Here is a 23,547-nt window from a genome sequence, read left to right on the forward strand (position 1 = left end):
GTTCTCCTTGAGACGTATCTAGAAAAAAGATGCTATGGCTGATGTTAGAGAAATGACTGCTTATGTTCTCTTCTAGGATTTGTATAGCTTCAAAACTCATATTTAGATCCTTAATTCATTTTGAGTTTATTTTTGTGTATGGTGTTAGAAATTGGTCTGGTTTCATTCTTTTCCATGTAGCTGTCTAGTTTTCCCAGTGCCATTTGCTGAAGAAACTGTCTTTTTCCTGTTGTATATTCTTGCCTCCTTTGGCATAGGTTAATTGACCATATAATTGCAGGTTTATTTCTGATCTGTCTGTTCTGTTCTTTTGATTTCTGTGTCTGTTTGGGGGCCACTACTATACTGTTTTGATTACTATAGCTTTGAAAATCTTGAAATTTGGGATTGTGATGCCTTCAGTTTGTCCTTTTTCAAGATTGTTTTGACTATTGAGGGTCTTTTCTGGTTCCATACCGATTTTAGGATTGTTTTTCCAGTTCTGTGAAAAAAGTTCTTGATATTTCAAAATGATTTGCATTAAATCTGTAGATCGCTTTGGGTAGTATGGACATTTTTTTTTTTTTAAGATTTTATTTATTTATTTGACAGAGAGAGATCACAAATAGGCAGAGAGACAGGCAGAGAGAGAGAGGGAGAAGCAGGCTCCCTGCTGAGCAGAGAGCCTGATGCGGGGCTCGATCCCAGGACCCTGAGATCATGACCTGAGCCGAAGACAGAGGCTTAACCCACTGAGCCACCCAGGCGCCCCTAGTATGGACATTTTTAACAGTATCTATTCTTCCAAACCCTGAGCATGGACTGTCTTTCCATTTGTCTTATATTCAGTTTCTTTCATCGGTGTTTTATAGTTTTAGAGTGCAGGTCTTTTATCAACTTGGTTATAGTCTACTCAATTACACCTGTAAGGGGACTTTTGTTCAGTGCTTGTTAGCATTTTGTGAGTACAGATACTACTTCCCACTTTTCCTACTCCTATGAAGTCTTAGTATAATATAGTCAGTTCTCCTATACTGTTTGAAAACATGTTTTTGTTTTATTCAATTGGTATATTAGAAAACAATTTGAATGTAACACCTCTTTTGACTTTTGCTTATACATGATCTTGTTTACAAGCAGCATTAGGTAAATTCAGAAAATTTTACCCAGGTGAACAGCTTCACAGGAATACACAAAAATTACACATTACACACACTTAAACATCAACTAAACTATCACAGTTAATTACTTGTGTTATGAGTCACACCCAAGCCCAATCTACTGCTGAAACCTTCCATCTGATTTTAGTTCACCCTTCTTTCACTATCATTACAGTAACTCACAAGTTATAGCCCCCTAATATTCATTGCCACAAGTGAACCCTAGGTTTTTTCTTTTTCTTCTTCTTTTTTTTTTTTAAAGCTTTTATTTATTTATTTGACAGAGAGAGACACAGCGAGAGAGGGAACAAAGGCAGAGGGAGTGGGAGAGGGAGAGAAGCAGGCTTCCAGCCAAGCAGGGAGCCTGATGTGGGGCTCGATCCCAGGACCCGAGGATCATGACCCAAGCCAAAGGCAGATGCTTAACGACTGAGCCACCCAGGCGCTCCACCCTAGGTTTTTTCCAAATGAAGTGCCACATTTATTGTTGTATTTATGTATTAACCATTTAACATGTGTAAAACCCTGCTGCCATTTTTATTAGTTTCCTGTCCTATTTCTTATATCATTGAAGTTTTTGAGTTTCCACCCCTTTCCCCATTTTTCCCATAAGCCACGTAGTTTTTATTGTGTAATTTTTCATACACAGCATAATGATTTATAGGAATACATAAGTTGTGTAACAGCAGAACTGACTTTACTTCTTTTTTTTTTTTTAAGATTTTATTTATTTATTTGACAGAGAGAGATTACAAGTAGGCAGAGAGGCAGGCAGAGAGAGAGAGGAGGAAGCAGGCTCCCTGCTGAGCAGAGAGCTCAGATGTGGGGCTCGATCCCAGGACCCTGGGATCATGACCTGAGCCGAAGGCAGAGGCTTTAACCACTGAGCCACCCAGGCGCCCCCTGACTTTACTTCTTGAAAGCCTTTCTACTTTACTCTTGTGTTTATTGGCTGTACTCGCTTCTAGATCCTTATACAATTTATAGTCAAGAGTTTCTAGAAAATTTACTACTTAAATATGTATTTTCTGATGCTATTTGCTATTGAATGCACAACTTGTTGGTCTGATGTTCCAAATAGATCCTAAACTCTTTGAGGGAAAGTGCATGCCTTACAAGTTTACTATGGAACTTACCATGTACTCTACAATCTTCATTCCTGCCATCATATTACATACCTATCTATATACTATTCAGTTAAACATACAGTTGACCTTTGAGCCACATTGGTTTGAACTCCATGAATCCATTTATACATGGATTTTTTTTTTTTTTTAATAAACATATAATGTATTATTAGCCCCAGGGGTACAGGTCTGTGAATCGCCAGGTTTGCACACTTCACAGCACTCACCATATAACACACCCTCCCTAATGTTTACAGCCCCCTGACCCTCTCCCTACACCCCTCCCCTGGTCACCCTCAGTTTGTTTTGTGACAGTAAGAGTCTCTTATGGTTTGTCTCCCTCCCGATCCCATCCTGTTTTATTTATTCTTTTCCTACTTCCCAAACCCCCCACGTTGCATCTCCACTTCTTCATGTCAGGGAGATCATATGATAGTTTTCTTTCTCTGATTGACTTATTTCGCTAAGCATAATACCCTCTAGATCCATCCACGGAGTCACAAATGGCAAGATTTCATTTCTTTTGATGGCTGCATAGTATTCCATTGTATATATATATATATATACCACATCTTCTTTATCCATTCATCTGTTGATGGACGTCTGGGTTCTTTCCATAGTTTGGCTATTGTGAACATTGCTGCTATAAACATTCGGGTGCACGTGCCCTTTCTGATCACTACATTTATATCTTTAGGGTAAATACCTAGTAGTGCAATTGCTAGGTCATAAGGTAGCTCTATTTTCAACTTTTTGAGGAACCTCCATGCTGTTTTCCAGAGTGGTTGCACCAGCTTGCATTCCCACCAACAGTGTAGGAAGGTTCCCCTTTCTCCACATCCTCGCCAGCATCTGTCATTTCCTGACTTGTTATTTTTAGCCATTCTGACTGGCGTGAGGTGGTATCTCATTGTGGTTTTGATTTGTACATCACTGATGCCGAGTGATGTGGAGCACTTTTTCATGTGTCTGTTGGCCATCTGGATGTCTTCTTTGCAGAAATGTCTGTTCATGTCCTCTGGCCATTTCTTGATTGGATTATTTGTTCTTTGGGTGTTGAGTTTGATAAGTTCTTTATAGACTTTGGATACTAGTCCTTTATCTGATATGTCTCGTTTGCAAATATCTTCTCCCATTCTGTCAGTTGTCTCCTGATTTTGTTGACTGTTTCCTTTGCTGTGCAAAAGCTTTTGATCTTGAGAAGTCCCAATAGTTCATTTTTGCCCTTGCTTTCCTTGCCTTTGGCGATGTTCCGAAGAAGAAGCTGCTGTGACTGAGGTCGAAGAGGTTGCTGCATGTGTTCTCCTCAAGGATTTTGATGGATTTCTTTTCTCACATTGAGGTCCTTCATCCATTTTCAGTCTATTTTCGTGTGTGGTGTGAGGAAATGGTCCAATTTCATTTTTCTGCATTTTTCTGCATCCAGTTTTCCCAATACCATTTGTTGGAGAGACTGTCTTTTTTCCATTGAACATTCTTTCCTGCTTTGTCGAAGATTAGTTGACCATAGAGTTGAGGGTCTATTTCTGGGCTCTCTATTCTGTTCCATTGATCTGTGTGTCTATTTTTGTGCCAATACCATACGGTCTTGATGATGACAGCTTTGTAGTACAGCTTGAAGTCTGGAATTGTGATGCCATCAACTTTGGCTTTCTTTTTCAATATTCCATTAGCTATTCGAGGTCTTTTCTAGTTCCATATAAATTTTAGAATTATTTGTTCCATTTCTGTGAAAAAAAATGAATGGGATTTTGATAGGGATTGCATTAAATGTGTAGATTGCTTTGGGTAGCATAGACATTTTCATAATAGTTGTTCTTCCAATCCATTAGCATGGAACATTTTTCCATTTCTTCATGTCTTCCTCAATTTCTTTCATGAGTACTTTATAGTTTTCTGAGTATAGATTCTTTGCCTCTTTGGTTAGGTTTATTCCTAGGTATCTTGCGGTTTTGGGTGCAATTGTAAATGGGACTGACTCCTTAATTTCTCTTTCTTCTGTCTTGTTGTTGGTGTAAAGAAATGCAACTGATTTCTGTGCATTGATTTTATATCCTGACACTTTACTGAATTCCTGTACAAGTTCTAGCAGATTTGGAGCGGAGTCTTTTGGGTTTTCCACATACAGTATCATATCATCTGCAGAAAGTGATATTTTGACTTCTCCTTTGCCGATTTGGATGCCTTTAATTTCTTTTTGTTGTCTAATTGCTGAGGCTAGGACTTCTAGTACTATGTTGAATAGCAGTGGTGATAATGGACATCCCTGCCGTGTTCTTGACCTTAGCGGAAAAGCTCTCAGTTTTTCTCCATTGAGAATGATATTTGCAGTGGGTTTTTCATAGATGGCTTTGATAATATTGAGGTATGTGCCCTCTATCCCTACACTTTGAAGAGTTTTGATCAGGAAGGGATGCTGTACTTTGTCAAATGCTTTTTCAGCATCTATTGAGAGTATCATATGGTTCTTGTTCCTTCTATTAATGTATTGTATCACATTGATTGATTTGCAGATGTTGAACCAACCTTGCAGCCCTGGAATAAATCCCACTTGGTCGTGGTGAATAATCCTTTTAATTTACTGTTGAATCCTATTGGCTAGTATTTTGGTGAGAATTTTCGCACCTGTGTTCATCAAGGATACTGATCTGTAATTCTCTTTTTTGATGGGATCCTTGTCTGGTTTTGGGATCAAGGTGATGCTGGCCTCATAAAATGAGTTTGGAAGTTTTCCTTCTATTTCTATTTTTTGGAACAGTTTCAGGAGAATAGGAATTAGTTCTTCTTTAAATGTTTGGTAGAATTCCCCCGGGAAGCCATCTGGCCCTGGGCTTTTGTTTGTTTGGAGATTTTTGATGACTGTTTCAATCTCCTAACTGGTTATGGGTCTGTTCAGGCTTTCTATTTCTTCCGGTTCAGTTGTGGTAGTTTGTATGTCTCTAGGAATGCATCCATTTCTTCCAGATTGTCAAATTTGTTGGCGTGGAGTTCCTCATAATATGTTCTTATGGTTGTTTGTATTTCTGTGGTTGGTTGTCATCTCTCCTCTTTCATTCATGATTTTATTTATTTGGGTCCTTTCTCTTTTCTTTTTGATAAGTCTGGCCAGGGGTTTATCAATCTTATTAATTCTTTCAAAGAACCAGCTCCTAGTTTCGTTGATTTGTTCTCTTGGTTTTTTTGGTATCTGTTTCATTGATTTCTGCTCTGATCTTTATTATTTCTCTTCTGCTGGTTTTAGGCTTTCTTTGTTCTTTCTTCAGCTCCCTTAGGTGTAGGGTTAGGTTGTGTATTTGAGACCTTTCTTATTTCTTGAGAAAGGCTTGTATCGCTATATATTTTCCTCTCAGGACTGCCTTTGTTGTGTCCCACAGATTTTGAACCATTGTGTTTTCATTATCATTTGTTTCCATGAATTTTTTCAATTCTTCTTTAATTTCCTGGTTGACCCATTCATTCTTTAGAAGGATGCTGTTTAGTCTCCATGTATTTGGGTTCTTTCCAAATTTCCTCTTGTGATTGAGTTCTAGCTTTAGAGCATTGTGGTCTGAAAATACTCAGGGAATGATCCCAGTCTTTTGATACCAGTTGAGACCTGGTTTATGACCCAGGATGTGATCTATTCTGGAGAATGTTGCATGTGCACTAGAGAAGAATGTGTATTCTTTTGCTTTGGGATGGAATGTTCTGAGTATATCTGTGATGTCCATCTGGTCCAGTGTGTCATTTAAGGCCTTGATTTCCTTGTTGATCTTTTGCTTGGATGATCTGTCCATTTCAGTGAGGGGAGTGTTAAAGTCCCCTACTATTATTATATTATTGTCAATGTGTTTCTTTTATTTTGTTATTAATTGGTTTATATAGTTGGCTGCTCCCATGTTAGGGGCATAGATATTTAAAATTGTTAGATCTTCTTGTTGGACAGATGCTTTGAGTATGATCTAGTGTCCTTCCTCATCTCTTATTATAGTCTTTGGCTTAAAATCTAATTGATCTGATATAAGGATTGCCACCCCAGCTTTCTTCTGATGTCCATTAGCGTGGTAAATTGTTTTCCACCCCCTCACTTTAAATCTGGAGGTGTCTTTGGGTCTAAAATGAGTTTCTTGTAGGCAGCATAGTGATGGGTTTTGTTTTTTTATCCATTCTGATACCCTTTGTCTTTTGATTGGGGAATTTAGCCCATTTACAATCAGGGTAACTATTGAGAGATATGAATTTAGTGCCATTGTATTGCCTATATGGTGACTGTTACTGTATATTGTCTCTGTTCCTTTCTGATCTACTACTTTTAGGGTCTCTCTTTGCTTAGAGGACCTCTTTCAATATTTCCTGTAGAGCGGGTTTGGTGTTTGCAAATTCTTTCATCTATTGTTTGTCCTGGAAGCTTTTTATCTCTCCTTCTATTTTCAATGATAGCCTAGCTGGATATAGTATTCTTGGCTGCATGTTTTTCTCGTTTAGTGCTCTGAATATATCATGCCAGCTCTTTCTGGCCTGCCAGGTCTCTGTGGTAAGTCTGCCGCCAATCTAATATTTTTACCATTGTATGTTACAGACTTCTTGTCCTGGGCTGCTTCCAGAATTTTCTGTTTGTCACTAAGACTTGTAAATTTTACTATTAGGTGATGGGGTGTGGACCTATTCTTATTGATTTTGAGGGGCGTTCTCTACACCTCCTGGATTTTGATGCTTGTTCCCTTTGCCATATTAGGGAAATTCTCTACAATAATTCTCTCCAATATACCTTCTGTTCCCCTCTCTCTTTCTTCTTGTTCTGGAATCCCAGTTATTCTAATGTTGTTTTGTCTTATGGTGTCACTTATCTCTCGAATTCTCCCCTCATGGTCCAGTAGTTGTTTGTCTCTCTTTTGCTCAGCTCCTTTATTCTCTGTCATTTGGTCTTCTATATCACTAATTCTTTCTTCTGCCTCATTTATCCTAGCAGTCAGAGCTTCCATTTTTTATTGCACCTCATTAATAGCTTTTTTTATTTCAACTTGGTTAGATTTTAGTTCTTTTATTTCTCCAGACAGGGTTTCTCTAATACCTTCCATGCCTTTTTGGAGCCCGGCTAGAACCTTGAGAATTGTCATTCTGAACTCTAGATCTGACATATTACCCATGTCTGTATTGATTAGGTCCCTAGCCTTCGGTACTGCCTCTTGTTCTTTTTTTTTGTGGTGAGTTTTTCTGCCTTGTCATTTTGTACAGATAAGAATAAATGAAGGAGCAAATAAAATACTAAGAGGGTGGCAAAGACCCCAGGAAAATGTGCTTTAAGCAAATCAGAAGAGACCCCAAATCGTGGGGGGGTGGGGAGAAAGGGAGTAAAAAGAAGTTCAGAAAAAAGAAATAAAAAAAAAGAAATAAAGAAAAAATATAAAAAAGAAAAAAATATATATATGTTAGACTGGTGACTAGAACGGGGTCACCCACTTAATTTTGGGAGTATTTTGGTCTGTTAAAAGAAACTACCTCCCAAAATTTTAAAGAATGAAAAACGTATATAAGGGTAAACACAATGAAAGGATGGAATATGACTATAAAGATGAAAAAAAAATATATTTTTTTAATTTCAAAAAAGGGAGTTGATAAGGTAAGTTGGTTGTGAGAATAGAGAAAAAGAAGGTGGAGAGAATTTGCTCGGGCTGGAGACTACAAGAAGCCCGGTGCTAGATTGAGTGTGTATTTTGATCTATTAGAAGAAGTTGTACCCCAAATTTTTTAGAAGAAAAAACCCTATGTATATACAAAAAATAAAGTTAGATACAATGAAGGATAAAATATGACTATAATAATGAAGGTTCAAAAAAGATTAGTTTTTTTTTATGAAAGGTATTATTAAGATAAACTAGTTAAAAAACGTTAAAAGAGGAAAGGGTAAAAGTTTTTAAAAATTTTGCATAAGAAAAAAAAAACTTTGCAAGATTAAAGAATCATGGGGAGAAAGCCATGAATTCCATGCTTTGCTTTGTCCTCCTTGGAATCCCGCTGTTCTTCTTGGTAATTGAACTTGGTCTTAGCTGGATTTCTTGTTGTTCTTCTGGGGGAGGAGCCTGTTGTAGTGATTCTCAAGTGTCTTTGCCCGAGGCGGAATTGCACTGCCCTTACCATGGGCCTGGCTAAGTAATCCCCTTGGGTTCCCTTTTGGGAGCTTTTGTTTTCTGAACGGTTTAGGTACAGTGCCAGAGGACAGGAATGAAAATGGAGGCCTCCCAGTCTCCGGCCCAGAGGAGCCAAGAGCTCCGGGCCCCACTCCTCAGTACACTCTCAGATAAAAGCGCCCAATCACTCCTGTCTCCCTGGCCTCCGGCTGTGCTCCGAGCTCACCCAGCCTGTGACCAAGCATCTCTGTCTCTGGCACACAGCTCCACCTGGAGTCTCTGAATCCTGCAGATCCCTGAGCTCTTCTAGGGGGGATCTCCCTGGATCTTGTGGGGACCCCACTCACAGAGCAGTGGCCTGTGCCACAGATTACGGTTCAAAGTGACCCTGAGCTGAGAGCTCACTCCTCGACTCTGTCTCTGTAGACGGCTTCCCCGCTCTAATAACCTGCGGGCTCTGTGACACTCAGACACCCCCCATCCTTCTGTGACCCTGCAGGACCTGAGGCCACACTGTCCCCATGTGGGCTTCATCCCGGCTTAGCCTCTGGAGCAATGTCCCTCAGTGTAGTAGACTTTTAAAAGTCTTGATTTTGTGCTCCCTTGCTCCGTTGCTTGCCGGGAGCCGGCCCCTCCCTCCGTGGTCTATCTTCCCGTCACTTTGGATTCACTTCTCCGCTGGTCCTACCTCTCAGAAAGTGGTCAGTTTTCTGTTTCTAGAATTGTTGCTCTTTTCTTTGTTCTCTTGTTGGATTTGTAGGTGTTCGGAATGGTTTGATAAGCTATCTAGCTAATCTCCTGCTACCTGATGTCATCTCAGCCTGCTACTTCACCATCTTGACTCCTCCCTCCTATACATGGATTTTTAAATATATATAAATACAGTATAATACTGGAAAATGTGTTTTTCTTCCTTATGATTTTCTTAATATTTTTTCTCTCACTTTTTTTTTTTAAGATTTTATTTATTTATTTGACAGACAGAGATCACAAGTAGGCAGAGAGGCAGGCAGAGAGTGAAAGGAGTAAACAGGATCCCTGTTGAGCAGAGAGCCTGATGTGGGACTCGATCCCAGAACCCTGGGATCATGACCTGAGCCGAAGGCAGAGGCTTTAACCCACTGACCACCCAGGTGCCCCTCTCTCGCTTATTTTAAGAATACAGTATACAGGGGCGCCTAGGTGACTCAGTTCGTTAATCAACTCTTCATTTCGGCTCAGGGTTGAGAGGTCACGCCCCATATCAGACTCCATGCTGGGTGTGGAGCCTGCTAGAGTTTCTCTCTCTCTCTCTCCGTCCCTCTGCTCCAACTTCTCTCTCTCCTTTTTCCTTTTCTAAAAAGGTAGAATAAAATAAAATACAGTATATAATCCATATAACCTACAAAATATGTGTTGCTCAGCTATTTGTATTATTGGTAAAGCTTCTGGTCAATAGTAGGCTATTGGCAATTAAGTTTCTGTGGAGTCAAAAATTGCACATGGAGTTTTGACTATAACAGGGGTTTGGTCATCCATCTAGAAAGGATAAAGTTTCAGTCAGATTCACAATATGCTTAAATCATAGTTTTAAATTTAGTTTAACACAGATTTTGAGACTCAGGATATATTCTGTTAGAACTAATACTGGTTTTGTCATGTCCCTATATTTTGCGTTTTCACTCTTTTGTTCTTTAACTGCCATTTCTTTCTGAATCATTTTTTCTTCTTTTTTTCCTGAGCACATAATAGGAAAAGGACACAAAAACTAAATTTCACTTGTAAAATAATGACAACATTAGAAGTGGGAATTTTTTCCCAACCTTGGAGCTTTCTAAGCTTCCTTCCAAGGCATTTTTCCTAAAACATAGTTTATTTATAGTAGATGTCATCTGATATTCAGGCAAATTGTATTACCATTAAAAATAGTCATAAATCACTCTCTGGCATTTCATGTTATTGTGATACCTTGCTTCATTCAGATGTTTTCTTGAAAAGTGATGTAGCTTAGTCAGTTCAGTGACTGCCTTCAGCTCAGGTCATGATCCCCCAGGGCCCTGTGATTGAGTACTCATCAGACTCCCTACTTGGCAGGGGGTCTGCTCCACCCTCTATTTCCCTGCTTGTGTGTGCATGCATTCTCTCTCTCTCTCTCTCTGTGTGTGTGTCTATCTCACTCTGTTGCTTGCTCTCAAATAAATAAAATCTTAAGGAAAAAAGTGGTATATGAACTAAATAATGGTCATTTGAAATACATTTAATACAGTGGGGAGATTAGGCTTATTTGTTAAACCAACTGCAATGTATTTATCATGGTAAAGAATCTCAATGCAAAAAAATATAAGTTGGAACTAATAAATAAAGCTTTGTTAATCTGGTAAATCATGGTAATCAAAGTATTATTATGTTTATGTGTAATATTTTACTTGCCTATTATGTGATCTCATGTTTAGAGTTAGTCACTATGAACTTATTCCTTCAGTTTAAGTTTGATTACCTCCTTCCCACCCGCCCATCTCAGATTTGTACTATATATAAGTAGGTGTTGCAGTTTGTATATGTTTATATACCCATTCTGTGCTTCAACCGACAACAGTAGTCTTGGGTTCAGATTAACAGTTGGACTCATGAGACAAAATAGACTTTACTCAGCACTAACTATTTTCCTTTATGAAAGGATACAGGACAGGAACAGCATAGCTTGTATAATAACATAGTTGAGATCTCATGATTTCCACACAGAGCTTGCATATGTCCCAGGTATCTCATACTTGTTATATTCATGATCCTGAGGAACATGACTGTGTGATGAAGCCTTTACCTCAGGTCCCTTCACCTTCCCGCCTCCTCCCCCTTCACCTTTTATACCTTATTCCCATTCTCCAGTGCAACAGCATCTTAACTGGTTCTGGAAAAACAATCTTGGCAGTGAACTGCAAGTCCTGGGTAAAGTACATAGTAACTTCAGCCAGACTATTATTTATCTTATAATTAGTACATTACTATAAATTCTGAATTAAGAATTTCAAGAATGATTTGGCCAACTGCTAGGTCCTCTGGTGCTCCTTTGGCTAAAGGAAAGGCTATAAACCAATTGTTAACCCTTTGAGTTAAGGTCTGCAATCAACCAGCAGTCAGTACAAAGATGTATGTTCTATGTCCTCTGATTTTTTTCTTTAATCCTGGAAAATACTAATATATTATACAGAAGTGGTTGAAGTAGTATAACCAAGCAAGTGTTCATTACACAGCTTCAACAAGTAAGTCATGGCCAGTCTCATTTTACCTATGCCCCGGCCTGTTCTTTTCTCCCTTTCTTGTTATTTTGAAGGAAATTCTAGGCATAACATTTTATTGATAAATATTTCATTATTGGTCTGTAAAAAAAAGATTCTTAAAAAAAATCGTAATCATAATGTACACAAACATATATTCCTAAATGCTCCTGTCAGTGTTAAAATTTCTACTTGTTTCATTAATGTTGTTTTTTTTAATGATTTAATTTGAATCCATGGGGTTGTGTGATTTTTTGTTTGTTTTAAATAAATTTCTGCTGCCATCTCTTTTGTTAGTTTAGATTTATTTGTTGAACAAGCTAGGTCATTTGTCCTGTAGTATTTTCCATTATTGCGCACATTAGATTATACTGATTGCATCTTTGTTACATAATGTGTTCTTTCTTGCCTCTATTTCATATGACTTTGTAGTTAAGTCTAGAAAGTGGATCGGATGCGGTTTGGATGGATTTATTTATTTAGTGTTTTTAAAAGATTTTATTTATTTATTTATTTATTTGACAGAGAGAGAGAGAGAGAGAGAAAGAGATCACAAGTAGGCAGAGAGGCAGGAAGAGTGGGAAGGGGACGCAGGCTCCCTGCTGAGCAGGGAGACGGTTGCCGGCCTCGATCCCAGGACCCTGAGATCATGACCTGAGCTGAAGGCACAGGCTTAACCCACTGAGCCACCCAGGCAACCTGGATGTATTTTTTTGACGGGACCAAGTGTCAAATACGAAAGGTAGTTTTTGTGCTCTGCAGCCCCTCTTGGTGTCAGTGCCTCATTATGAGTTACAAAATGATGATATCCTAACCTTAATTTCTACTTCATTTATTCCTGTAATACTTTTGATAAAAGAGCATCTTCCTTTCATTTACTGTTTGGTTAGCTTGTATGGGGTACAGTTTGTATAATGAAAAGTGTGTAAATTCTTCATATTTTATTTGCAAATATCATTATGAACTGATGGATTCGGATATATTTGATGTGTTCCAATTTATTATACTTATCCGTATATTAGTGTCCCATCTTTGGCTTGATTTCACTTCACCATAGTTTGATTTTGAGTACCTTTAGATGAGCCAGGCTCCATTCAGTTCATCTTATCTTTCCCCAGTTCCTGTTGTATCATACCTGGTTAATTTCACTTATATATATTAGTTGCCTAGTCCTTAAAGCATTTGAGTTTTGGGATCCCTTTAAAAATTATTACCTACTTAACCCAAAATAAAATTTCAGTTTGAAATTACTTTTTGTGGTGTAGTTTTGTAACATAGTTATTAACCATTAGCAAATGACTGCCCTCTTTGGTAATTCTGTTCTTCAAGTAAACTAAATTTGTAATCATTAGAGGAATGCTCAGGTATTGAAACAAGCCAGTGTCCGTGCCCGTCATGTTTATTTTCCACATTCATGCAGAGTATTGTGTATATGTGTTACTTCTCTCCCACAGTTCTCCCTTTATTCTTGATAATAGAAAAAGTCGAAAACCGCAAGAAAATTTGATCTGGGACTCCTTAAAATTCTCTCCTTCTTAGAAACTGTCATTTAAATGTTTCCTAAAATCAGCTTAGTACTTTAGACTTACCTGTTACTTTTCCAGAATTCTTTGGCATAATAGATGCAACTTTGATCAATTAATTCAGAGATCTGGATTCTGATCCTAAGTCTTGACTCCTTCCCTTGTACCCCTCAGTTCAAATAGCTGGATGAGCAAGTGTTAAATACTGGACTTAGTGAGAATCTGCTGCAAACCTAAATTTCCACTTACAAAGTTTATCTAAAAAGTCCTGACCAAAACACTTTTTTGTTTCTTATTAAAGCTAAGAAAGAAGAAAAGAAAAGACATAAGTCGTCATCATCATCTTCCTCCTCATCCAGTGATTCAGATAGCTCAAGTGATTCTCAGTCCTCTTCTGATACTTCTGACTCAGAAAGTGCTTCTGAAGAGAAATCAAAAAAAAGAAAAAAGAAACATAGGAAAAATTCCCGAAAACACAAGAAAGAAAAGAAGAAGCGAAAGAAAAGCAAGAAAAGGTCTTAATTTTAAATTCTTTTATAGTACTAGCTTTATATCCTTATTCCCTTTAGTTTATAAGTAAATCTTTTGGGATTTTGGATCAACTGTATGGCAGTATTAAAATAGTGAGAAATATTTCCTATCAACTGTATGGCAATATTAAAATAGTGAGAAATATTTCCTATCAATAAGTATAAGACCATTTTGTTTCTATAGTCTATAGATTAAATTTAGGTACATTTCATTTCCATTTTCAACAAAGCCTTTCAATTCTTTTTGTCTGAACTCAGTGAAATGATGCTTTTGGTTTTATAGGTTTATGTTTCATAGAAGGAATATATAGGATTAATGAGAGTTATAGGAAACCAGCTACTGTTTTTCTTATTTTTTATAGCAGTCTCTCTCGCTTTTTTTTTTTTTTTGTCCTTTATTCCCTTTGTTGCTATGAAAGTACAAGGGTAAAAGTAAATACTGTCAGTATATTTACTTTTCTGTTTTGTCTGAAATAATCTTTGTACTAGAACTTCATGCCTATTGCCTTTAAAGCAACTAATTTCTTTGCCTACATTTTTAAATATTTTAAATTTATCAGAGTACATTGCCTATGGAGTTCATATTTTAGATCCATTTAATTGGAAAATACTTTCTGAGAATGTGATCATGGAAACGATTGGTTTTGGTTTGGGGTTGGTTGGCTGGTTTGTCAGAAGAATGAAAGAGGATTTTCTGTATGTTATCTTATCCTTGAAGAGGGTGGGCAGGATGGCTCATATATTGTGACATCTTACAAAGGAAAGAAATAGCAACAGTTGGTTGGGGTAGGCACATAATAACCAAGTGGAATTTTTTTTTGTTTTCTGTTAAGTGCATCTAGTGAAAGTGAGACTGAAAATCTTGAAGCACAACCCCAGTCTACTGTCCGTCCAGAAGAGATCCCTCCTATCCCTGAAAATAGATTCCTAATGAGAAAAAGCCCTCCTAAAGCTGATGAAAAAGAAAGGAAAAACAGAGAAAGAGAGAGAGAGAGAGAGTGGTATGTTAACGTCTCTATCTTGTAGAGTGCCCTACACTCTTTAAAATAGAACTTTTTTTTTTTAAGTCTTTAAGCAAGATTTAATTGGTGACCTTGTCCTAAGACTGAAATCTTTTTTTTTTAATAGGATAATGTTAGCAAAGCTCCTTTTTCTTAACTACATAGCTAAAAAGATACACTGACTTAATTCAAACAGATTTGAGTTAAAGTTACTGTTTTGAAAAATAAGCACTGCAAAAAGATATGTTGTGGCATTTCAGACCAATTCCACTTAAAACAGGCTGTCTTACTGTGTAATCTGTATATATTAAATTTTTAAGTTTAAAAGTTTAAACTTAAAACTTTAAAAACCCTTATTTTTCAGTTATCTAATAGAGCAAAAGTGCTATTTTTCAAAAATGCCTAATTCATAGTATTGTTATGAAAATTGATACTGAGTTCAAGGTCTTCGAAAATTTTTCTACATAAATTCACGTAATTAGTATTAGTAGGCTATTGGTTCTTTCTTTTTTTTTTAAGATTTTATTTATTGGGGTGCCTGGGTGGTTCAGTGGGTTAAAGCCTCTGCCTTCAGCTCAGGTCATGATCCCAGAGTCCTGGGATCTAGCCCCCCATCGGGCTCTCTGCTCCGCAAGCAAGGAGCCTGCTTCCCCCTCTCTCTCTGCCTGCCTCTCTGCCTACTTGTGATCTCTGTCAAATAAATAAATAAAATCTTTAAAAATATATATATTATTTATTTATTTAATTGAGAGAGATCGGTAGGCAGAGAGGCAGGCAGAGAGAGATGGAGAAGCAGGCTCCTTGCTTGCGGAGCAGAGAAGCCCGATGCGGGGCTCGATCCCAGGACCCTGAGATCAAGACCTGAGCCGAAGGCAGAGGCTTTAACCCACTGAGCCACCCAGGTGCCCCGGCTATTGGTTCTTTATAAATCATTTTAATAATTATGTCCAAAACCAAAAATATTTTGAGGTCATTTTCTTATTTATGTTTAAAATGTATTGTTATAAAAGTAATAAAATTCTGAGTATCTCCCCTATACTTTCATAATACAGTAAAAATATAAAAATAAGTCTTAGTTTTAAAAAAGAATAGTTACTTGAATTGTGGGGTAATATCAATGGATTGGATTGAGTTCATTTTTCCTCAAGTATTAGGAAAGGATATTTTTAAGGAAATAAATATTACAGAGAAAATGTTTGAACTACTTTAGAATGAACTTTTCAAACATAATTTACATGGATATTGTTTGTGCTAATTAAATATTAACTGGTTATTTCTTGAAAACTTTCCCTTTTTGGTGTAAACCAGGATTTAAATGTTTTTGCTAATTCACACCTGTTTGTGTCTACTTTATTATCATTAATTACTCTTTCCTGTAGTTGTTTTAACAGTGAACAGTTGGTTATAGGATTATAAGATACTTTGGAATATGACACAGTTTTTTTGTTTTGTTCTTTAACGATTTTATTTATTTTAGAGAAAGTGTTGTGCAAGCAGTGGGAGGGGCAGAAAGAGAGAATCTCATGCAGATTCCCCTTGGAGCACAGAGCCTAACAAGGGGTTGATCCCAGGACCCTAAGATCATGACCTGAGCTAAAATCAAGAGTCAGAGGCTCAAGCCTACTGAGCCACCAAGGTGCCCTGGAATAAGATAGTTTTAAAATTATTCTCTTAGTGGCATATAGTCTATGCTGAGCTACATGAGCCCTTCTATGCTGATTTTCCTTAACACTGTCAAGTTAATTTCATCTTAAAAATGGTTACTTAACAGTGTTTCTCAGCACACAGCTGGCATTTGGGGGCAGAATAGTTCTTCAATCTCATGCATAACAAGATTTTAGCATTCCTAACTCATGGTTCTAAGTACCAGTAGCACTTGCTAGTCATTAACAGTTGAAAAATGCTCCTATACTTTCCCAGATACTACTAGGAGTTGATAACATTGAAAACTACTGATTATATATAAGCCTTAAATTTATTAGTTTAGATCAGTAAAGCTGTATTCTCCAGATTAGTTTTTATGAAGTTGTTTTAATTTAAATTCATTACTGTATAGTATATTTTATTAGTTTCAGAGGTAGAGTCTACTGATTCATCATTTGCATACAATACCCAGTGCTCATGACATCAAACGCCCTCCTTAATCTCCATCATCCAGTTGACCCATCCCTCCAGCAACCCTCATGCTTTGTCTCCCTCTCTGATTTCATGTGATTTTATTCTTCTCTCTCCTCCCCTATGGTCATCTGTCTTGTTTCTTAACTTCCACGCATGAGTGGTATCATGTAATTGTCTTTCTCTTGTCTTTCTCTGACTGACTTATTTCATTTAGCATAATCTAATTCCATTGTTACAAATGGAAAATTTCATTTTTTTTGATGACTGAGTGTGTGTGTGTATGTTTGTTTTAATTTTCCCTTTGCTTCCTTCTAGTAATCCACCTAACTCTCAGCCTGCTTCATACCAGAGGCGACTTTTAGTTACTAGGTCTGGCAGGAAAATTAAAGGAAGAGGACCAAGGGTAGGTGATTCTTTTCCTAGAAATCTTAATAATACTGTATTTATTGTAAATAATTTTAGAGTGTTTCTTAAATATTGTTTTATACATAAGTAACTAAAATTTAGAGTAGATATGGGTATTGAATTATACATTCTCTTTATAGTAACTTCTTTGTGTTGGTACTTCAAAACTGAAAATACATAGGATGTTAATATATTTTAAATGTACATGGTGTAAAATGAGATTATTGTCTTTCTTGTGCCTCCTTGTTAATTCCTGACCACTATATCTCTAATCTTGCTAAAAATTAATAAAAATTAAACCTGTTCTGTGTTTTATCCTCTTTATCTCTACTGGATTCTCCCCATCAGAATATCTTCTTGTGTTTTCAAAACTTTTTAGAAATGTGGCTATCCTTGGTATATTATTTCTTTACTTCATACTCATTTCTAAACCATTTCAGTTCGTCTTCTACTGTTCTGCTGAAAACAGCACTTGCTGTATCGTTTGCTACATGTCACAAAATCCAGTGGGTCCGTGCTCGCTTTGGCTGCACATTTACTGAAATTGGAATGATACAGAGAAGATTAGCATGGCCCCTGCACAAGGATGACATGCAAATTCAAGAAGCATTTCATATTAAAAAAAAAAAAAGTCCAGTGGCTCCTTTCAGTCTTTGTCTTAATTGCCTCTTTGTAATACTCTTTCCACTTGCTTCTGTCCTGCTTTCTTTCTGTCTCTGGCCAGTCTATTTTGAATGGCTATTGCCAGTTCACACTCTCACCTGGCCTTTAATATAGTAGTACCTCAGGGTTCCAACACTTCTCACTCTGCATATGGTCCTTCAGCAGTCTGATCACTCCCACAGCTTCAGTGGCTTACCTGTGTGTTGATAAATATCAAATGCTCATTTGCTTTTCTGGTGCCAAGACTTAGTTGACAACCAGTTAGTTGCTTAACAGACACCTCAAACTCCGTGTATATAATGTTGAACATGACCACTTCCTCTTCAGACCTGATCCTCCTTTAGGTTCCTGCTTTTACTGATAAGACACTACCATCTGTGCAGTTACTTAAAGCCTAAGAATCATTTTATTTCTCTCCTTTCCTAACTTGCATATCTTATCCAACACCACATCCTGTCATTTCAACCTTCTAAATACTTTGAAATCCATCTACTTCTCAAGTTCCACTCCCACCACCTTACTTCAATTTACCTTTGTATGTTCTCTGAACTATCAATGGCCTTTTAACTGTTCGCACGGCAGTTCTCAAACTTTTTTGTCTTAAATCTCTCTTTATACTCTCACACTTTTTTTTTTCTTTTTAAATTGCGGGGCTTGAACTCACAACCTTGAGATCAAGATCTGAGTTGAAATCAAGAGTAGGATGCTTGGCTGAGTCCCCCAGGTGCCCCAGAATCTCTTTATACTCTTAAAAATTATTGAGGATCCAAAAGAGCTTTGGGTTATATCCATCGCTATTTATAGTTTTAGAAATTAAAACCAAGAACTATTTAAGATACAAGAATATATAAGCACACATTCAGTTAGCTATGAAAGCAAAAAATACTAAAACATCATGCAGTCTGAAAGACTCTACTGTACAATAATAAAGTGAAAAAGGCAAATAATATGGTACAATGAAAATAGTTTTGACTTCACAGATCCCCTGAGTCTTGGGATCCCTAGACTACATTTTGAGAATCACTGATAGGATTTCTTCTCCGAACAGCATTCAGAATGGTGATTTTTTTTTTTTTTAAGATTCATTTATTCATTTGACAGAAAAAGAGCATGAGCGGGGGGCAGAGCAGATGCTAAACTCAGAGCCAGATGAGAATAGTCCTCTTAAAATGAAAATGTCACTCCTTTGCCATCAATTACAGGATAAATCCAAAATTGTTATCATGGCCTATGAGACCTTACAAAATCTAGGCCTTGCTTACCTCATCAGTATATCTAGTATTACTTTCCCTGGCACCTTTTATCTTTAGCCATACTCATCTATCTTGTGGTCATGTCTAAAAATTGCAATGTTTTTTCCTGTCTCGGGGCCTTCAAATAAGATATTTCTTACACTTCACTTATTCTTCCTTACCCATCCTTCCTCACACTTCTACCTTCTTTTCCTTACCCTTGCCTATGTAACTCTTCATACATGTTTGTTAGTTGTTAGCTTTTAGTTATCGTTCAACTTCGTGTCCTAGGCTGGATCTCTGTAATGTATTCTCTGAGCACCTTGTACTACTTTTACACTGATTGTAATTGTAACTGATTTGTGTTCATGAATATCTGTGATTATATATCTGAGGGTTCTCCTAGCCTTGAATTCAAGTTCCAAAAGAGCAAAATTGAGATACGTCTTGGCTCACTAATACTGCTGCAACACATGGTAGAATGGTTGGCCATTCCAGGGGCTGAGTAAATACTGGCTGAATGGATGAACATTATGCATTTTTTTAACATTATGCATTTATTCAGTTTTTCTCCTAATATGGGATATTTGCTTTGGAACATCAAGAATACATATTTCCAAATTGAAACTTGGCAACTTGTAAGGGTGCCTGTATCTGTTATGCTCTAGTAGCATCACTTAAATAGGACAGTTCTGTGAAGAGGACATGGGTGGCTAGAGATTGTGTGGTTAATGCTTTTTATTTGGAATTTATAGTATGACTGAGTAAAGTATTTTTGCCTCACTGGTTTCATACCTGAAAATTAGGAAATTTTATTTATTTTAGAGGTTATAGAAATATCAGACATTTTATTAGAACCTAGAAATGTATAAGCTTACAGCTATGATTGTAATGCTTTTATATTTTCAGGAGGCTAATGTTTTCCCCATTTTATTCTTTTAAGCGTTACCGAACTCCTTCTAGATCCAGATCAAGGGATCGTTTCAGACGTAGTGAGACTCCTCCACATTGGAGGCAAGAGATGCAGAGAGCACAAAGAATGAGGGTATCAAGTGGTGAAAGATGGATCAAAGGGGATAAGTAAGATTTACCTATATTATTTCAAATGTAGTGACACGTATTTTTGTTTTTACTTTTGTACATAAAGTTCTATTTATACTCATTTCACTTGTTTCTGAATATTTAAAAAACATATAGAATACCATTTCAGCTACTAATGGACATCATCCTTTTTCTAATAAAATTTCCAAAAAGCTTTTTTTTCCTTTTTTTTTTTTTTTAGGAGTGAGTTAAATGAAATAAAAGAAAATCAAAGAAGTCCAGTTAGAGTAAAAGAGAAAAAAGTAACTGATCACAGGCATGTGTCTGAGAGTCCAAACAGAAAAAATGAAAAGGAAAAGAAAGTTAAAGACCACAAATCTAACAGCAAAGAGAGAGACATCAGAAGAAACTCAGAAAAAGATGAGAAGTATAATAAAAACAAAGTGAAGAAAAGGGCCAAATCTAAAAGTAGGAGTAAGAGCAAAGAGCAATCAAAGAGCAAAGAAAGAGATACAAAGCATAATAGACATGAAGAAAAGAGGGTGAGGTCAAGGAGTAAAGAAAGGGATCATGAGATTGTTAAAGAAAAAGAAAAGTCTGATTCTAAAGGAAAAGATCAAGAAAGGAGTAGAAGTAAAGAGAAGTCTAAACAGTTAGAATCAAAAAGTAATGAGCATGATCATAATAAAAGTAAGGAAAAGGATAGACGTGCACAGTCTAGAAGTAGAGAACGTGATATAACTAAAGGCAAACACAGTTACAATAGTAGAACAAGGGAACGAAGCAGAAGTAGGGACAGGAGCAGAAGAGTGCGATCTAGAAGCCATGACCGTGATCGCAGCAGAAGCAAGGAGTACCATAGATACAGAGAACAGGAGTACAGGAGAAGAGGAAGGTCACGAAGCCGAGAGAGAAGAGCAACACCAGGAAGATCAAGAAGTAAAGATAGGAGAAGGAGAAGGAGAGATTCACGGAGCTCAGAGAGAGAAGAAAGTCAAAGCAGAAACAAAGAAAAATACAGAAACCAAGAAAGTAAGAGTTCACACAGAAAAGAAAATTCTGAGGGTGAGAAGAGAATGTACTCTAAAAATCGTGATCATAATAGCTCAAATAATAGGGAAAAAAAGTCTGATAGAGATCAAAGTCCATTCTCAAAAACAAAACAAAGTAGTCAGGACAATGAATTAAAGTTCTCCACATTGAAAAATAAGGAGGATGAGAAGACCAGATCCTCTGTGGAAAAAGAAAACCAAAAATCAAAGGGTCAAGAAAATGACCACATACATGATAAAAATAAAAAATTTGATCATGAATCAAGCCCTGGAACAGATGAAGACAAAAGTGGATGAGTTGTGTAAATTTCTTATTTCCATTCTGCTCAGATTTTAAGTTTTAGAGACTTGCTGATGAATCTCCTTTATGTTGTTTTCCTCTTTTCATTGTTTTTGGGTTTTATGTTTGTCCTTTTTTTTTTTTTTTAATGTGGACTTTATTGAGTTGATCTTTTGATAATCTGCAACCTGGATAATTTGTACTGCTAAAGTTTTAATAAACTTGAAATGAGAAAAACATTTTGGTGTAATACTGTGTGCTGTGTTTAACTATTTCATGTATGCATTTTTGTGTTGCAACAATCAGCCAAGAGCAAATGTGCTATTCTACATCCCAGTTTGTGCGATCAGTCAGTTCAAAACAACCGTAACTGATTGTTGGAATACATTGTTACAGAAGCTTGTGTTTCTCATGATTGAAGTAACTTTAGAAGCCACAAGATAGAAGAAATCTTGTATAGATTTTCTGATTGCATTTAAATAGAGGCTTGCAGCAGCAGCTTTTAATTAACATAGAAAAGCAGGATCCTAATAACTTGAGATCTTAAGTCATCACTTTTGATTTTATAGTAATTTGTGCTTTAAAATAGTTATTTATATGGCACTGCTTATGTTATTCTTTATAATTCCACTCATAGCTTGATTCATACTAATATTTTTCCTGCCTAGTTTTGTTTACAAAAGTAGTTGAGTACTTTTTTCAGTTGATGTACTTATTTAGTTTGATTTGCTGTTATACAGCAGCTGACAGGAACTATACCTTGGAAGATCAGATTGTAATTCTCAATTCTATGTTGCTTTTGGTCTGAAGAGATAAAATTTTTGCTTTGGGGAACATTGTTTTATAATTACTGTCATTACCTTTCTCTAAAATGAAAATGTTTTTCTCACTAAAACATATCACCTGTGCAGGTCTTTAAGTTAGAGTCTAAAAATTGATAGTATTGACATACTAATTTCCAAGATTTCTCTTTTGGCCACTGATCTATATAGAGTTGAGTGTTAATTCTGCATGGTTCTTGTTTTGGTTTTGTTTTTTAACTTGAGCTGACTTCTTTAACTCTCATAGTTGTGAGTTTCAAATGGCCAGAAAATGCATCTTTTCTATATATGTATCACAGTAGGGTATAGCATGTTTATGACTCTGGTTTCTTTTTATTCAGATGGCTTTATACCATTACTGTTAACATTATTTTAGCTTGGCATGTGCAACATTGCCACATAGAGTAGAAGGTTCAAAATTTGATAGCTTACAGAGGTAAACAGTAAAAGATACCCAAAGTCCATTTAGAATTTTGTGTGTTGTATATTGCTATTTTTGTGATGTGTGGCCTTTTCTTTTCTGTAATTTCTCTTCTAAATAAAATATTGAACATCCAGCAAACACAAAACATGCCTCATTTGAGATGAAATTTCAGAATTCCAATTAATAGTAGCCTTTAGAGTGTTTTGTATTTCATATTTGTCAAGGTAGTGTCAACTCTTACCAAGGTAGGTTCTTGGTAAACCCAGTAACTATTCAGTGGTGTTTGTACTGAGCGAAGCAGTGCTTAACATAATACTTTCTATTATTGATTAATACAGTAATGAACATTTGGCATTGTGGTAGCTGTTTGGATAACAAATAATAGGTAATGATTATAAGATTGTTTGGAATATCTTGAAGCAAATAATCCACAATGAAGTCTTTCTAAATTATTCTTCTTGATGATAAAAATGATAGATGTTTATGATAATCTGGGGTGATTGATTCCTTAGAGACTTTGACCACAAACCTACTTTAGGGATGATTGAGTCTTGAGTTCCCAAGCTGTATAATCTATTAACCTTTACATATTTTAAGTTAATTATTGTCTTTAAATTCAGTAAATGCATTTTTAAAATATCTGTTAAAACTATTTGAGTTTTAAGAAAGGTGCTATTTAAGAAAGGTTTTCTAATAATTAAAAAAAACCCATCCTAAGTAAAAATGCTTACGTGTTGTCTGATTATAGAGCTGTATCTACTAAGAATTATAGACAACTGTAGGAAAAAAATGTTAGCAATTTCTATAAGTAGTATTCTCCTGTTCTGGTT

General features: G+C 36.5%; 1 protein-coding gene and 1 non-coding gene across 4 annotated transcripts in view; both read left to right on the forward strand.

Moving 5' to 3' along the window:
- Positions 1 to 21,711, forward strand: part of PPIG (peptidylprolyl isomerase G) — a 50,995-nt gene extending 29,284 nt beyond the window's left edge. For all 3 annotated transcript variants that reach the window (XM_047722088.1, XM_047722090.1, XM_047722089.1), the window contains 5 exons: positions 13,452 to 13,665; positions 14,514 to 14,681; positions 17,115 to 17,202; positions 20,043 to 20,179; positions 20,382 to 21,711. In XM_047722088.1, coding sequence (XP_047578044.1) covers positions 13,452 to 13,665; positions 14,514 to 14,681; positions 17,115 to 17,202; positions 20,043 to 20,179; positions 20,382 to 21,489 — 1,715 coding nt within the window. In that variant the 3' untranslated portion in view covers positions 21,490 to 21,711. The remainder of the gene's footprint in view (positions 1 to 13,451; positions 13,666 to 14,513; positions 14,682 to 17,114; positions 17,203 to 20,042; positions 20,180 to 20,381) is intronic.
- On the forward strand, positions 17,719 to 17,825 carry LOC125096556 (U6 spliceosomal RNA). The gene has a single exon (XR_007126239.1). It is a non-coding gene; the product is annotated as a U6 spliceosomal RNA (small nuclear RNA).
- Positions 21,712 to 23,547: the final 1,836 nt, after the last annotated feature.

This window comes from Lutra lutra, chromosome 3 (assembly GCF_902655055.1).
Source record: "Lutra lutra chromosome 3, mLutLut1.2, whole genome shotgun sequence".
Taxonomy (NCBI): Eukaryota; Metazoa; Chordata; class Mammalia; order Carnivora; family Mustelidae; genus Lutra; species Lutra lutra.